At 48.1% G+C, this 15246-nt stretch overlaps 1 protein-coding gene across 1 annotated transcript in view; it reads left to right on the forward strand.

The window, feature by feature from the left end:
* Nucleotides 1-15246, forward strand: part of LAMC1 (laminin subunit gamma 1) — a 46695-nt gene that overhangs the window by 25981 nt on the left and 5468 nt on the right. Inside the window, exons 3-22 of the mRNA XM_072342914.1 lie at nt 765-895; nt 1873-2039; nt 3432-3620; nt 5609-5726; nt 5819-5917; nt 6021-6157; nt 6954-7076; nt 7166-7355; nt 7636-7748; nt 8458-8679; nt 8767-8955; nt 10260-10505; nt 10594-10747; nt 11180-11322; nt 11811-11989; nt 12137-12293; nt 13740-13945; nt 14381-14460; nt 14763-14900; nt 15096-15240. Coding sequence (XP_072199015.1) covers nt 765-895; nt 1873-2039; nt 3432-3620; nt 5609-5726; nt 5819-5917; nt 6021-6157; nt 6954-7076; nt 7166-7355; nt 7636-7748; nt 8458-8679; nt 8767-8955; nt 10260-10505; nt 10594-10747; nt 11180-11322; nt 11811-11989; nt 12137-12293; nt 13740-13945; nt 14381-14460; nt 14763-14900; nt 15096-15240 — 3126 coding nt within the window. The remainder of the gene's footprint in view (nt 1-764; nt 896-1872; nt 2040-3431; nt 3621-5608; nt 5727-5818; nt 5918-6020; nt 6158-6953; nt 7077-7165; nt 7356-7635; nt 7749-8457; nt 8680-8766; nt 8956-10259; nt 10506-10593; nt 10748-11179; nt 11323-11810; nt 11990-12136; nt 12294-13739; nt 13946-14380; nt 14461-14762; nt 14901-15095; nt 15241-15246) is intronic.

The following is a 15246-nucleotide window of genomic DNA, read 5'->3' on the forward strand; positions in this document are numbered from 1 at the left end:
GTGAAGTAAATGTGTGTTTTGTGCTCAGCGTTTCCACGTGTCAATGCCAGTGTTTGTAGCTCAGCAAATCTTATTGTGCTGGCTGAACGACAGTGTAGCTGCAGCATGGTTGTACATGCCTGGATGTTTTTCCTGTATTCTTTACCGCATTTGAAGGAAAACAGGATTTCAAAAGCTGTAATAAGAGCAGTGAGATGCTAACAGCCACATACTGAAGGTGGCGTGGAATCTGGAGACTCGCTATGTTTGCTGACTGTTGCTGGAAGAGGGGGGGGGGGTACCTTGTTGAAAACGCTGTATAGATGTGATCCAAAATTCTGCCTGCCTGTTTTAATTCCCACCTTCGCTCATCTGTCTGTGTTCTTTTCTGGAGATGTATGTCTGCAGATGAGTGTACCCTAAAGCTCTTTCCATTTTTGCTTTGCAAGAGAGCTATCACCAGGTATGTGAGGGTAGCAGAGCTCCCCCATGCTTCTTGCAGCTGGGAGCAGTCGGGGCCTGAGAAGGCCCTGGGAGGGGTTGCAGAGAAAGGGCTGTCTGGAAAACTGATCCATAGCAAGAGGATATGAGGTAAGGCTTCCTGGGCAGGGCTGGGTGAGCCTCAGAGGATCGGAAAGGAAGTGGTGGGGTAGGAACATGCTGACTGATGGATGACTGCTGGCACGATGTACTGAATGTAAATACAGCTGCTGGTGATGGCAGTGCTGACACGCACTCCACAGTTCCTGTCGTGTGTGCTCTGATGGGGTTTCTGTCTACCCTAGGAATGGGTGACGGCCACCGATATTAGGGTGAGCCTCAACCGCCTCAACACCTTTGGAGATGAAGTTTTCAATGACCCCAAAGTCCTAAAGTCGTATTACTACGCGATTTCAGATTTTGCTGTTGGTGGCAGGTGAGTAAACAATAAACTTCTGTGTTTATTGGGAGCTTTTGGTGGGGATTACTGGAGTTCTTGAAAGATTTTGATGATACTCATATGGTACCATTAAGTTCCTGTCTTTATTGGCTGTCAAAATGCTGTAGGGTGAGTCTTAGGGAGCTCACAGATACTGTGCGTGTCCTCCTGAGGCTGTAAATCTCAGAGGTAGACAGGGAATGAGTGTTTTATTTCCTGATTAGCTCAATTTGTGAAGCCGTTGGGGAAGTGGGGCACAAAGCGTGACAAGAAAGTAAAACAAAGAAGGGAAAAAAAAAGTGCTTCTGATAGCTTTGTTACACACGTTGTTAATCTGTAGCCTGGAGTAACAGCAAGTAGGAAATCTCGAGGTTGTTGCTTCATCTAAATGTTGGGGGCCATCTCCCGTGGAGATCTGAAGCACTGTACAACGCTGTGATTCTCTGTTCCTTCTGCCAAAACGTACTGCAGAATGCTTTAATCTTAATTTGTTGGCGGTAGAATGTTTTAGTAAACAGAGTTGAGCCCAGTGGAGTGTTTCATGCTGTTTGCAAAGAGCAGGCTGGAGACTGGGCTTCCATAGCAGTCACCTTGTGATCTTTAATTTCTTACTCTGACAGCAGTAGCATATGGGCAGCATGTATAACTTTTCCAGGACTCCCATGAGAGAAACACTAAGGAGATGTGTACTGCTCTGACACCAGTACTGTTTTTGCTTCTTCTGCTTAGTTTATCCTGCTTTAGTGACAGACTTCAGTGGGAGGTGGGTTGGCATTCTTGCCCTTCTATACACTTGACTTGAGGATGCTACATCTGCTTGTTCCACTGGAATTCTGTTATCAGTTTTGTTCTAATCTTACACCTTCTGAATACACCTTGTCTCAAGTTTTATATCTTGGCATTTTCTGGATTGCACCATGGGAGACCCAGATCCCTGGATTTTAAACACCCCTTCCTTGTCTCTTGTTAACCAGATGCAAATGCAATGGCCACGCGAGTGAGTGCATAAGGAACGAGCTTGGGAAGCTGGTCTGCAACTGCAAGCACAACACCTTTGGGGATGACTGTGAGAAGTGCCTTCCCTTCTTCAATGACCGGCCGTGGAGGAGAGCAACAGCAGAAAGTGCCAATGAATGCTTGCGTACGTGTGCCCACACCTGGCAGAGCGAGTGCTTGAGGGTTTGCTCCCTTGGCTGTTGACGTGGCCTAGTTTTAAGTCTCTGCCTCTATCCAGTAGACTGGATAGGATAGGACTTGTAGGATTTGTGCTCCCAAGTTGGAAATGCTTCAGATCCCTCTTAATGCCTTTGTGGAAGTATCTCAGGTTTCTGAGAGCATGAAATGTTTGCTGGAGATTCTGGTGTTATCTAACTCACATTTGCCTGTGTTTTCAGGGGAAGGAGACGCAAACCTTCCTAAGAGGCAGGCCTAAAACTGGGATGACCCAATGCTGTGTTTTATCTGGCAACGTGTCCTGCAAGTTCTCTGATGAAGCGTAGGGTTGTAGATGGGCTGTTACTGCTGTTGTGTCAGCAGAGGCATTCAGATTCTCCTGGGGGATCTGCATGCATAACGTGCTCTCAAAATGGGCTCAGATTCCTGTCTCAGAGTATAGCTGATGGGAAAATAGAGCAGAATCCTTTTCCTTGTACTGCTCTGAGCACATCCAGATCTTTTGAGGAATGTTGCCTTGGATTTGTCATCTCTGTCCTGCAGAAGCTTTCTGCTATGTCCCTGGGAAGGAGCATTGCACTTCTGGACAGGGATGGGAGCAATCTTTAGGAGACACCTTTACCACAAAACCTACCAGCTTGTACTAGTGAAAAAAATAACAACATTTAGTTTCTGGAGTCTGATTGCCCTTCAGAAAGTTCATTTAGTATCCCCCTATTTCCTCTTGGATTTGGATAACTGGTTTTTAGTTACTTCTAGACTTATTTCATCCAGTTTCAAGACTGTTGCAACAGACCTGGGCTGCAAATGGAAATGTCTGGGACTGAATGCCAATTTATTTTTCTTAGTTTGGTGTTGCAGCTCCTGGTAGTTTACTTTATGGGGAAGCTTTTTCAGACAGAAAAGCTTTCTTCCTGTCTGACCTCGGTGTGCACTGATGGTTCCCAGCTGGCTGCTGGAGACCTGTGGCTTTCCTTGACAGGATGCTGAAGCCTGGCCCTCCCGCAGAGGGAATTTGGGCTCTGCCTGCTCCCAGGAAGCCCTTCTCACAGCAGGATGTCAGCCTATGCTCTGATCTTCCATGTGTGTTTGTGTGACTGGGATCGGTGGTGCTGCGTGGGATGGGAGGGCACTGTGTGGGCTGGAAGTCACCACTTGGTTCATGAGAAGCAGAGGGGCCATGCTGGTGGTCACTGGGTGCACTGTGTCACCAAGATTGCTTCCTTTCCCTAGGGGATGTAGGGAAATAAGTGGCAGCAGGTTCCCTCTTCAGCTTGAATAGTCAGCTTTGCATGCTGGGTTTTGTGACTGGCAGGGTTGGGTTATCCACACAGCTGACACCCGTGTGTTTTTTTTGCAGCTTGTGACTGCAATGGGAGGGCACAGGAGTGCTACTTCGACCCTGAGCTGTACCGCTCCACTGGCCACGGTGGGCACTGCACGGGCTGCCGGGACAACACCGATGGTGCCCACTGCGAGAGGTGCAGGGACAGCTTCTACCGCCTCGGGAGCGAGGAGGGCTGCCTGCCCTGCAGCTGCAACCCTGTGGGTAAGTGTAATGGTGGTGCAGCTGATGACAAGCCAGGAAGTGAAAAGACTTTGTCATTGTTTTTAATTTCAGCCCCAGTAGGAGATGCTTACTGGGTTGTGTTAGGGTTAAAATTATCCTTGGATCTAACTGGGCTTGGAGTGGCAGGAGCAGATAGTTCAGCATCTACTCCTTCAAATGTGCTTTAAAATAGTTGTCTTTTATTTCTTTTCCACCACTGTGTATGTGTTGCCCTGGACACACCCAGCACTCATTTAAATTCTTAATAAACAAGATTACGCGAGCGGATATTTTGGGAAGTTCTTTGGACCAAAGAATGGTAGTGAATATTAGCAGCATCAGTTTCTCCTACCGAGTATCTAAGCACTATAAATACAAACCAGCGCAACCTTAAACACAAAAGAGGGTGAGGAGAAACAAAGTCAAGTCAAAACATGTAGTTAGACTCCTTTTTAAAAGAAGAATGGAAAAAATGCTGGCAGGAGAACAAATCTTGTAGTCAAGGGAACCACCTGACCTGTATGGCGTGGTCCCGTAACTCCAGCAGCCCCACAGCAAATAGGGGTGAAGGAAACAAAAGGGTAACAGATAGTAAGATATGATGTGAGATTCCAAAATAGAGTAGCTGGAAAAAGTAATTGCTTGCAACATGCCCTAAAAGCAGCCAGCAAGAGGGCTGGCAGGGCATGTCTGCTAGCTAATTTGGTCAGAGTCGTACAGTTCTGAAGCATTGACCAAGAAAGGCCTCTTTCTTCCTCTGCTCTCCCTGGTTCTCATGCTCAACCTTATTTTAAGACATGTCTGTGCTGAGGGTTGGTGTCAGTGGATGGAAGAGGCAGTGAGGTGACTTCTCAGGTATTTTAGGACAGAGGCCTCAGAGGCCCTTATAACTTAGGCATCAGTTTGTGCCTCACAACATGCTGTCACCCAGTGCGTATCCGGACTACCTTACACAACTATTATTTTTTTTACCTGAACACTGTTTTTACCTTAGCATTCATTTGTGGGATTGCAAAGGAGTCCCATAGGAGTATACTGTGCATGGTATATGGTGAAGGTTTTGTGCGTTCTTCTCTCCTGTCTGACCTAATCATCTCATGACTTTTCACTTTGCTATAATCGTCTAACGTGGACTGAAGTGGAAAGAAAAGTATTTATCTATTTTAGTATGGTTTTTCCCTAGTTGTTAACTCTTAAAGTGCTGACAGCTTTTGGCCTGCTGGCTGCAGCAGTGCCTGGGGAAGAGGCATTGGGCATTGTGGATTAAAGAAACCTGTGCTGCTGTTTGTGCAAGTGCCCTTCTGGGGACTTTTGGGCTGTACCTTGGAGGAATCCTGTCAAAGAAGAAAGTTTTTCTGTTGAGTTGATTAGGGCTAATACTGTAAGCACATGGAGCCACTCTCTGGGGGGATGGTTCAGTCTTTAAATGCAGCTTGGGAGTCACTGGGGGAAATTGGAGCATGAAGGGTAGAAGAGGTCAGGATAGCTACTGGCAAAGGGGAGGTGGTCATTGTGGAGACACAGGGCTTGGGGAATAAGTTCTTAGGGCATGCTGCAGGGAGAAAAGGTGGGGAATTAGATCATAGACTCATAGAATGGTTTGGGTTAGAAGGGACCTTGAAGGTCATCTAGTTCCAACCCCTGCTATAGGCAGGGACACCTCCCATCAGACAAGGCTGCTCAAAGCAACATGAATGGGCATAGATGTGTCAAGGTAGTATTGAGAGCAAGGAACAAGGAAGATAATGCAATTAAGAGTTTTGAAGAATGATATAAAAATAACAGTTGGAAACAATACTTCGAGCTGAAAGCGTTTGTTTTTCTTTTTGCAAAACCTGATAATCTGTCTCCAGGCCTGTGAGCTGTTGCTCATCAGCTTCAAGCTGTTCTTCAGACAGCTTTGTATTTCTTTGTCTTTCTTGCATGTTCTCTACAGCTGGGTGAATCTCACACAGGTGTGATAAGGCCCCTGTCCCTTGTTTCCCCAGGCTCCCTCAGCACACAGTGTGATAGTTATGGCCAGTGCAGCTGCAAGCCTGGCGTCATGGGAGAGAAATGTGATCGCTGCCAGCCAGGCTTCCACTCCCTCTCTGAGGCTGGGTGCAGGTAAGGGGAGCTGCTCTCCAAAAGGAAATGGAGACGCCTTTTTAAAGCTATGCATGATTTTAATTAATTATCCTCTCTCATGGCTCTCTCAGGCCCTGTTCTTGCAACCCTGCTGGTAGCACAGGTGAATGCAACATGGAAACAGGACGGTGTACTTGCAAGGACAATGTTGAAGGTTTCCACTGTGAGAGGTGAGTTCTCTTCCTGTGGCTTTGTTTCAAGAATGAGAAATATTTGAGCAATGACCTGGAGTAAGCAACAGGGAAATGAATTCTTTTTCCTTTGCATCTTCAGATGCAAACCTGGGTTTTTCCATCTGGATCCTTCAAATCCAAGAGGCTGTACCCCCTGCTTCTGTTTTGGACACTCTTCGGTTTGCACCAACGCTGTTGGCTACAGCATGTACAGCATCACCTCCAGCTTTCAGTTTGGTAAAATGAGCCTTTCTTTGTATCTCAGGTTGGGTTGTAGATGAAAGTGGGACAAGTGCTGCTCCCTGCTCCCTCCTTTGTGAGACAGCAAACTTTGGGTGCAATCCCTAGTTGCCTTTTATGGGAAGCACAGAGCTACAAAAGTCAATGAGAGCTTCCCCGTCTTCAAGTTGTTTGCTCTGTTGGGGTATAAAGAATTCATGGCTTTGCCCTCAGGCACCCAGTGCGTGCAGTTGTAAGTGGGTACTGCAAATGTAAAACTTCATACCTCGAAAGAGAGGTGCTAGAGAAGGGGAGGCATTTTCTCCATTGCAGTTTGATGGAGAGGATTATAATCGCTTCAGGTTTTGGGTTGTTTGGCTCTGAATGAAGCACGGTTGTGTTTCTCATGAATCTGTGAGCTGAGCAGAAATCTTTTTTCATACAGTCTGTTTCCTGCTTTCCTGCCTATGAGTGTTTTCATTCTGTGTAGTCTAAAAAGAACATATTTTCTAATTAAGATTCCCATGGAGAACGGTTCTTACAAAGGCTGAAACGTGTATAAAGTCATTGCTGACTGCAGGTTTCCTGGTCTTTTCCTGAGGTCTTCAGAAATCAAGATGTTAAACAAGTATTTTCTTTTGTAGTGTTCAAAGTTCAGAAGGCTCAAGTCAGCGCCCTGGATATATGCTGTGTATGTTTTGCACAGTACCAGCATGTAGAATAGAGATGTGTTACTTATGAGCAGTTTGCAGTATGACATTATGTGTGTAGAGCTGCTCCTTTGAATGATGACTGTTTCACGTTCGGTTTTCAGGAGAGGACGAGTGGCATGCTGAGCAACGTGACGGCTCCCAAGTCCCACTGCAGTGGAGTTCAGAGACCCAGGACATCTCTGTCATCTCAGACAGCTACTTCCCCATCTATTTTGTTGCACCACGTAGGTCACTGCAGAAAAGCTCGCTTCTTGACTCCCCGTGGTCTCTCTGTTCTCTGTCTCTTGACCATAAGGATTTCTTCCCATTCCAGGCAAGTTCTTGGGCAACCAAGTTTTGAGCTATGGTCAGAACCTGACCTTCTCCTTCCGTGTGGACAGACGGGACACACGTCTCTCTGCAGAGGACCTGGTGCTGGAAGGGGCTGGGCTTCGTGTGTCAGTGCCTCTCATTGCCCAGGGCAACTCATACCCTAGTGAGAACCCGCTGACCTACACCTTCAGGTGAGGGGGCCCAGCCCAGCCCAGTGGGAGCCAAGAGAGCAGGTGGAACCCAGACTGCCACACACCCTTCCCTCTGAGCTCCTGAGAAAACAAACAGCAGTAATTTTAGCTCACAAGAACGGTCTTATCAGGTTAATTTGAAGCTGGCTGTTCAGCAGTGTTGCTTAAGTGTATGCAGAGTATGTGGCAATTGCATACCTTGGTTGGAGGTGGTGCTTTAAAAGGGCACAGCTGTTAGTGTCTGAAAGCTTTGCAAATGGAGCGTGTCCCTTCTCCCTAGGCTCCATGAGGCTGCTGATTACCCATGGAGGCCTGCTCTCTCTGCATTTGACTTCCAGAAGCTTCTCCACAATTTGACTGCCATCAAGATCCGGGGAACGTACAGCGAGAGAAGTAAGTCGCTGAGCAGTGTGTCACAAGAAAGAAGGGTGGACCTCTTTGTTTGGTGCTCTGATTGCTTACTTGCAGGGCTTGGTCATGAGTAGCTCTGGCAGGTTATTTGGCAGAGTCACACAGAATTGCTTTCTGCCTGGCCTTCCCATGTAGCAGCTTCTCCTGGGGCTTCTGGAGAGGAGATGGAGAAGAAACATGCTGTGCTGCCTTTGAGAATCTCAGAGTTGAGTGCTTGCCACTGCTGATCCCTCTCTGTAGAGTAGATGTGGTTCTTCACTCCTGTTGTGCATCCAGTGCTTTCCAAATTGATAGGAAGGCACAATGCAGAGTCCTGACAGATACGATAGCAGAGATGTGGGGAGATACAAATCTGTCTTTGTGATCAGAAACAAAGATCAGTTTCTTTATGATCAGTTAATATCACCCTGTTGAAAAATTCCCCATGGCATGAAGGTTTATGAAAATCAGGCTTTAGTTTAGGGGCCTTTGGATGTTGTCACAAGAAGAAGGACTTTGAGTTAAAATCAAGTGGATATAAATGCAAATTTGCAGCTACTCCCACCTTCCCCAAATGTGAGTAGGGTTTTTTCTTTTTATAAAGAAGAACGCAGGGTGATGAAGGGGAGAGGAGGGAGGCATAGATCAGGCTATCCCCTGGGCAGCTGCTCATAATGCAGTGGTGACCATGTCTTCTTCTCCCTGCTCCGAGGTGCTGGCCATCTGGATGATGTTACCATCACCAGTGCTGTCCCAGGGGCCGGCGTGCCCGCGGCATGGGTGGAGAGCTGCTCCTGTCCAGCAGGCTACGAGGGGCAGTTCTGTGAGCACTGCTCCCCTGGGTACCGTCGAGAGACCCCTGGCCTGGGGCCCTACAGCCCCTGCGTGCCTTGCACCTGCAATGGGCACAGTGAGACCTGTGATCCTGAAACAGGTAAGCGGTAATAGGGAGCAAAGGGCTGTTATTTTTGTGTTGACTGAAGAAGGGAAAAAAAAAAACTCACTTGCCTTCCTGTTCCAGGTGTGTGCGACTGCAGGGATAACACGGCGGGCCCTCACTGTGAGAAGTGCAGCGATGGGTACTACGGAGATGCAACATCGGGCACAGCCTTGGACTGCCAGCCTTGCCCGTGCCCCAGCGGCTCCAGTTGTGCTGTTGTGCCCCGCACAAAGGAGGTTGTTTGCACCAGCTGCCAGACAGGCACCACGGGTGAGCCCCTGCCAGAAGGGCACTTTTCCCACCCTGTATTCCTGGCGTTGGCCCCCAGCAGTTCTGCTGCTCTGATCCACAGCAAACTGCTGCATCTCCTCATTTAAATGCAACCTGTTTCTCTCTTCTTCCAGCCCTACTTCCTTGTGTGAGGCTCAGGGCTGAAGGACTCTTGTTCTTTGTGCCATTCTCTCAAGAACAAAAGGGAAAGGGATGTTTACATCTGTGCAAATCTTAATGTTTCTGTGCTATGCATGTGAGCCCTGCTGGCTTCTAGTATGGATCTGGCACAGGGGCCCAAGGCCATGGATGGGGCCATGGACAGCCTGAGCTGGTTGGAGGCAGCCAGCCCATGTCAGGGACCGTTGCTGGACCTTTGGGGTCCCTCTCAACCTAAGCCATTCTGTCATCTGATAACTGCATAGCATTGGTCTGAAACTGATAGCGCTAAAGGAGTCAGGAAGACGGGTCAGACTGAAACAGAATTAGAAGGTGCACCTCCAGAGGCACTGTGGGATACTCACGGAGGCCAGTGTCCTCCCTAGAAAGAGCTGGAAGGTGGCAGTGGCATGTAGACACCAATCAGAACATGCAAGGCCAAACATACTCAGCAGTTTTGAAAAGAAATGCATGAACAGGTGCTGAGGTTTTTCCTTAATGACAAACCGGAAAGCCTGAGTGTGTACTTGAGTTGTGAAGTGGAGACTTTTGTTCTGTCCGCCAACAACAAATAAGACTTAAGATGGTTGGCAGCTTCCACTCTTCTCTGTTGTTTTTTTTTGTTTGGTATAAAAGAGTCCAAAGTCCAGAGTACCTGTAAATGCTTTAAATGCTTGGGAAAGCCCCTGCTCAAGCCCAGAGGCACACCATCTGGAGCAGCTCCTGGGGCTTCCCATGGATGCCATTGCTTTGTGAACCAATGCGGAGTGCTGAGGACAGAGTTCCTTGCAGCTCAGGTTTCCATGCAAGATCATCCTTTATTGTAGCTAACATGACCACCCAAGAGTTCCTCCCCCTTCTCGTGTTTCTGAATGTGTTTGTAGTGAGGGAAAGGTGAGGGAAAAGATGGTTTATGTGTGCAGAACTGCTTGAGAAAGAACTTGGGACTGGCAGGGAAGCTGAGCTGGCAGCAAGCTTGGGAAGCTGCTGGGCTGCATGCATTGTGGGCTGCCTGCCGAGGTTCAGCAGATCTCACTGTCTGTGGCTCCCCGGAGCAGGGGTACCCCACTCAAACTCTTAAATACAGCAAATTACAGCAGATATGGATTACTTGAGGGGTAGCATGTGCTTTTGTCCCTTCGCAGGCAAGAGGTGTGAGCTGTGTGATGATGCCTATTTTGGAGACCCACTGGGTGAAAATGGGGCTGTGAGGCCATGCCGCTTGTGCCAGTGCAATGACAACATTGATCCCAATGCTGTGGGCAACTGCAACCGGCAGACAGGAGAGTGCCTCAAGTGCATCTACAACACGGCCGGCTTCTACTGTGACCGCTGCAAGGACGGCTTCTTTGGGAACCCCCTGGCCCCCAACCCTGCTGACAAGTGCAGGGGTATGAGCATTTCCTCTCATGTTTAAAGCTGCTTTGGTCTCTGAGAACTACCTTGGGGTGATGTTTCCCATTCCTGTCCTTTTTGCAGCTTGTCACTGTAATCCCTACGGCACCGTGAATCAGCAGACGAGCTGCAACCAAGTGACGGGGCAATGCGAGTGCCTCTCCCATGTCACTGAGAGGGACTGCAGTGCCTGTGAGCCTGGCTTCTTCAACCTGCAGAGCGGCCGAGGCTGTGAGAGGTAATCTTCAGCCCATGCTGGGGCAGCGGGGTCAGAATTGGGTTTGCCATCAGCAAAGGTTGGATTGCAGCGCTTGTCACTTGTGCCTCTTGTTCCTTGTTGGCATTGCTGAAGATGGGGAGGAGCAGGAGTTAAGGAGCGACTCCAAGGGCTGTAGAAAAATCTTGACTTATAAATAGCTTTATAAATAGCCCTAAATCAGAGTTTTAAATAGAAAAGCGTCACATGGCTGTGTGACCGTTGGTAACAGGGGCTCATGAATTCCTTTTTTAGTGCAGCCACCAAGTGACCTTGCATGGTTCAGAGGCTGGGTGCTTTGTCCCAGCAAGAAGAGTCCCTGCCTTGTCATGGAGGCTTTCAGCAGTGCTCAGAGGCACATCAGCCATGCCTCCTGCCCCTTGTTGCCAGCTGATGTATGGTTCTCTCCCCCAGGTGTGACTGTCATGCGCTGGGCTCCACCAACGGCCAATGTGACATATGGACGGGGCAGTGCGAGTGTCAGCCCGGTGTCACTGGCCAACGCTGCGACCGCTGCGAGGCCAACCACTTCGGGTTTGGCCCTGAGGGCTGCAAACGTGAGTGTGGGTGTGTGGGTGCTCTGTGGCCTCAGTGTACAGATCCAGTGTTAAGGAGAAGCGTGATTGAAAAAGAGAATGGCCCAGACTTTCCTCCTGGTATCGTTAGAATCACTAAGGTTGGCAAAGACCTCTCAGGTCCTCCAGTCCAGCTCTAGCCCATCCCCAACCACTGATCACATCCCTCAGAGTCACATCTCCATGGTTCTTGAGCATCTCTAGGGATGGTGACCCCGCCACCTCCCCAGGCAGCCTGTGCCAATGCCTCACCACTTTGAGAGAGGAAATTTTTCCTAATATCCAACCTGAACCTCCCCCTGGCACAACTTAAGGCTCCACTGTGCTTTGCTGTGCATGGCAGCACTCTGATGAGAGCAGGGCTCTGCGATGGGTCAGTCGGTCCTCTACTGCTTTGGCGGGGAACGGGCTGCAGTTTTGGGGTGTCTGTGTGTCCTCTTTGCTCTGACCAAGGTTTAACTTCCCCACAGCATGTGACTGTGACCTGGAGGGTTCACGTGCCCTTCAGTGCCGTGAGGATGGTCGCTGCGAGTGCAAGGAGGGCTTTGTGGGGAGCCGCTGCGACCAGTGCGAGGAGAACTACTTCTACAACAGGTCATGGCCGGGCTGCCAGGAGTGCCCTGCGTGTTACAGATTAGTCAAAGATAAGGTAAGGCCACCAACGTGACTATCTGGGGTTGGTGCTTTGTGCCAGAACTTGCCCAGTAGCTCTGTTGCAGTGTCAGAGTGACAGAAAGCAGAAAGGTGTGCTGCTGCTGTGCCTGTGATGCAGCTGTGCTCTGCCCTTTTCACACAGGTGGCAGAGCAGCGAGAGAGGCTACGGGAGCTGGAAAACCTCATAGCAAACCTGGGCACAGGAGAAGAAACTGTCACTGATCAAGCCTTTGAGGAGAGGTTGAAGCAGGCAGAAAGAGATGTCATGGAGCTGCTCCGAGAAGCACAGAACAGCAAAGGTGAGCTGAGCAGATCAGATGTGGGCTAGCATGGAATGTGCTTGGTTGTTCACGTTCCCTTAGGATTCAGAGCTTTTTACTTCAGGCCTTTAGTGTGCACCAGGGCAAAGAGCTATTTTATGCATTATTATAGGGAACGGTAAAGGCTGTGACTTTGTCCCCGATGTTCTTTTATTTGTAAAGCAGAAGGATGCTCAATAGGTTTGTGTTTCTGCAGCTTTCACCACTAGTAAATGCAGCCCGTGTTGCTCACAGGTTTGTTTGGATGCCTCGGGCCGAAGTGCCTCTTGTTGGAATATCATCAGTGATTAGAACAAAAGCCTCGAAATCCTACTGGCAAACACCATTAACCCACCATAAAATGCATAATGCATTGCTGTTGTGGTGGCCTGTAGCTGTTTTTCCTGTTAAATTCTGCTTCCAAAGCGTTCTTGTACTGCCACCTCTTCTATAGGATGACTATGAGCAGGGCATTAAGAAGTGTGACAGTGGATTTTGCTTAAGGTTTTTTTAGACACACTGAGTTAATGCATGCTCTGGAAGAGAGCAATTTGAAGGAGACTTGACTTTGCACTAGAAGTGTTCCCACAGGAGTTTGCTCACTGACTTGAGACCACTTAGGAATAATCTCTTGGAATGCTTGCAAAAGCTGGTACCAATCTGATGCTGCATGTCACGTGTTTGGAATGATTTCTGCTGATGTGATTGGTTTCTGAAACTGCAGTTCTAGGTAGTGTTATTTCCTGCTTAGCATCTGTGCCGAGGTGACAGTAGTCCTGTGTGCAGTGTGTGAGGTGGATATTATGGTAAGGTTAGGGCATGGATTGGCATTTGTGGTGTTACTTCTTCATCTAAGAAGTGGTTATGGGGCGTTACCCAGCAGTCAAGGCTTTAGAGAGCTTACAGTTTGTGTGTGTTGAACCAAGGCTGGATCATCTGTCCTGCCAGCTTTCATCATCCCTCTGGGGTGGGTAGCAGTCAGGGTGGGTTTGCTGCTCTGCACATCTTCAACTGTTCTGTTTGGGACAGATTCTGGCTCAGGGGAAAGCCACCATTGCCCAAAGAGGATAACATACAGCCCTGCTATTCCTCCCATCTCTGCTCATATTGTAGTAATGAAGATAAATGGAATCAGCAAAGCAGATGTTATGTACTTTTAGAATAGTAGCTCGGTTGCCTTTCTTTAATCAAGGATAGAGGTGGAACAAGATTCCGAGTATAAAATCTCTCATTAGAGCCAGTTCAAGCACCCAGCAGGACTATCTTAGTAGTAGTTAATGATGATGACTTTGATCTCAAGCCAGCTGACTTATGAAACAGCTTTGTTAAGTTCCCTTTCAATGGAGGATTAACCTGCCAACGAGTTACCTGCAATGGTATGCTGCTGCTCCAACTTTTCTTCCTGCTTTAATTAATTTTGCTTTCCTTTTGTATTGTGTCTTTCAGATGTAGATCAGGGTCTCATGGATCGTCTCAGAGACATCAACAGCACACTTAGCAGTCAGCTCAGCAGGCTGAGGAACATCCAGAATACGGTGCAGGAGACAGAGAATCTGGCAGAGCAAGCGAGGGTCCGGGTGGAGGATACGGAGGACCTGATTACAATGGCTTCTGATATGCTGGAGAAGGCAAAGATGGCAGCTGGCAACGTGGTGAGTGTGCTATGCAGATCTATGGGGTGAGGATAAGGAAGGGTCCTTCCTTGCTGGGCTGTCTGGCTGGGTTTCTCTGCTTTTTCTCACTGCTGTAGCAAATTTGCTATGGAAATGGCTTTTCTTTACCGAATAACGTGGAAAATAAATTAAGGAATATGCAAATTCTCTTTCATAAATGGCATCTTTGCCCCTGATGAAGGAAAAACAGTTTGAAAACCCCTGAACGTACACCAAAATGTTTGCTTTTAAGGGAAACTGATGATGGAAATGGAAGTGGCTTAAGAAAAAATACAGAGGTCAGAAGTAGGGTTAGACCCATCTAAAAGCATTTAGATCATGACAATAAATATTTAAAGCACTGATGAATAAAAGATGAAAATAGAGGATTATTTTTCCCTCTTTTTATTTATTTATTTTTCTTTTTTTTTCCAGTCCATTTCACCCCCAGATTCAAGCGGTGACCCCAACAACATGACTCTATTGGCAGAAGAGGCGCGCCGGCTGGCTGAGAGGTAGGCTGTGCTGCACCTCCTACCTGCCCACATGTGAGCCCCCCAGAAGGAGGAAAACAGAGCTGGTTTGCTTGATGTGTAACACCCTTCCTTGGGCTGCTTAAGAGATTGCTTGGTACCCTTTTTGCATGCCTGTGTGTCAGGACAAATGCTGGGTATGTGCTGTAAGCTCTCAAGCAGCATCTTCCACTGCAATTACACCTGTGCAAATCTGGGTGAGGGAGGAAAATCTTAGAGTTGAGGACAGAAGCTGCTGCTTGGCAGTTCTGATGGCGTCATTTTCCTTCTGTGATCTTGTCCAGGCACAAACAAGAAGCTGATGAGATCGTTCGCATTGCCAAGGCAGCCAACGATACTTCCACAGAAGCGTATCAGCTGCTGCTGAAGACTCTGGCTGGGGAAAACCAAACAGCACGTGACATTGATGAGCTCAACCAGAAGTGAGTCAGGAACAGAAAATTGGGTTCATTTCCTGGCTTTAGAGCAGTACTTACCATTAGATGGCTTTTTAGCATTTTGTGCTTTTTGGGTTCCCTTAGTGTTCTAGCCTCTCTGCTCTCACTAAGTTCAATTCAACAAAAAGAAATGACAGAGGAACAGGATTCTATTTGTTTTTTTTTTTTTGTTTTTGTTAGATATAGCCAAGCAAGAAACATTTCTCGAGACCTAGAGAGACAGGCCAACAGGGTGCTTGAGGAGGCAGAGGAAGCTGGAAATAAGGCCCTCCAGATCTACGCTAATCTCACCAATCTGCCCACTGTGGACACCACGGGGCTGGAGGTACGT

This window comes from Excalfactoria chinensis, chromosome 8 (genome assembly GCF_039878825.1).
Source record: "Excalfactoria chinensis isolate bCotChi1 chromosome 8, bCotChi1.hap2, whole genome shotgun sequence".
NCBI classification, from domain to species: Eukaryota; Metazoa; Chordata; class Aves; order Galliformes; family Phasianidae; genus Excalfactoria; species Excalfactoria chinensis.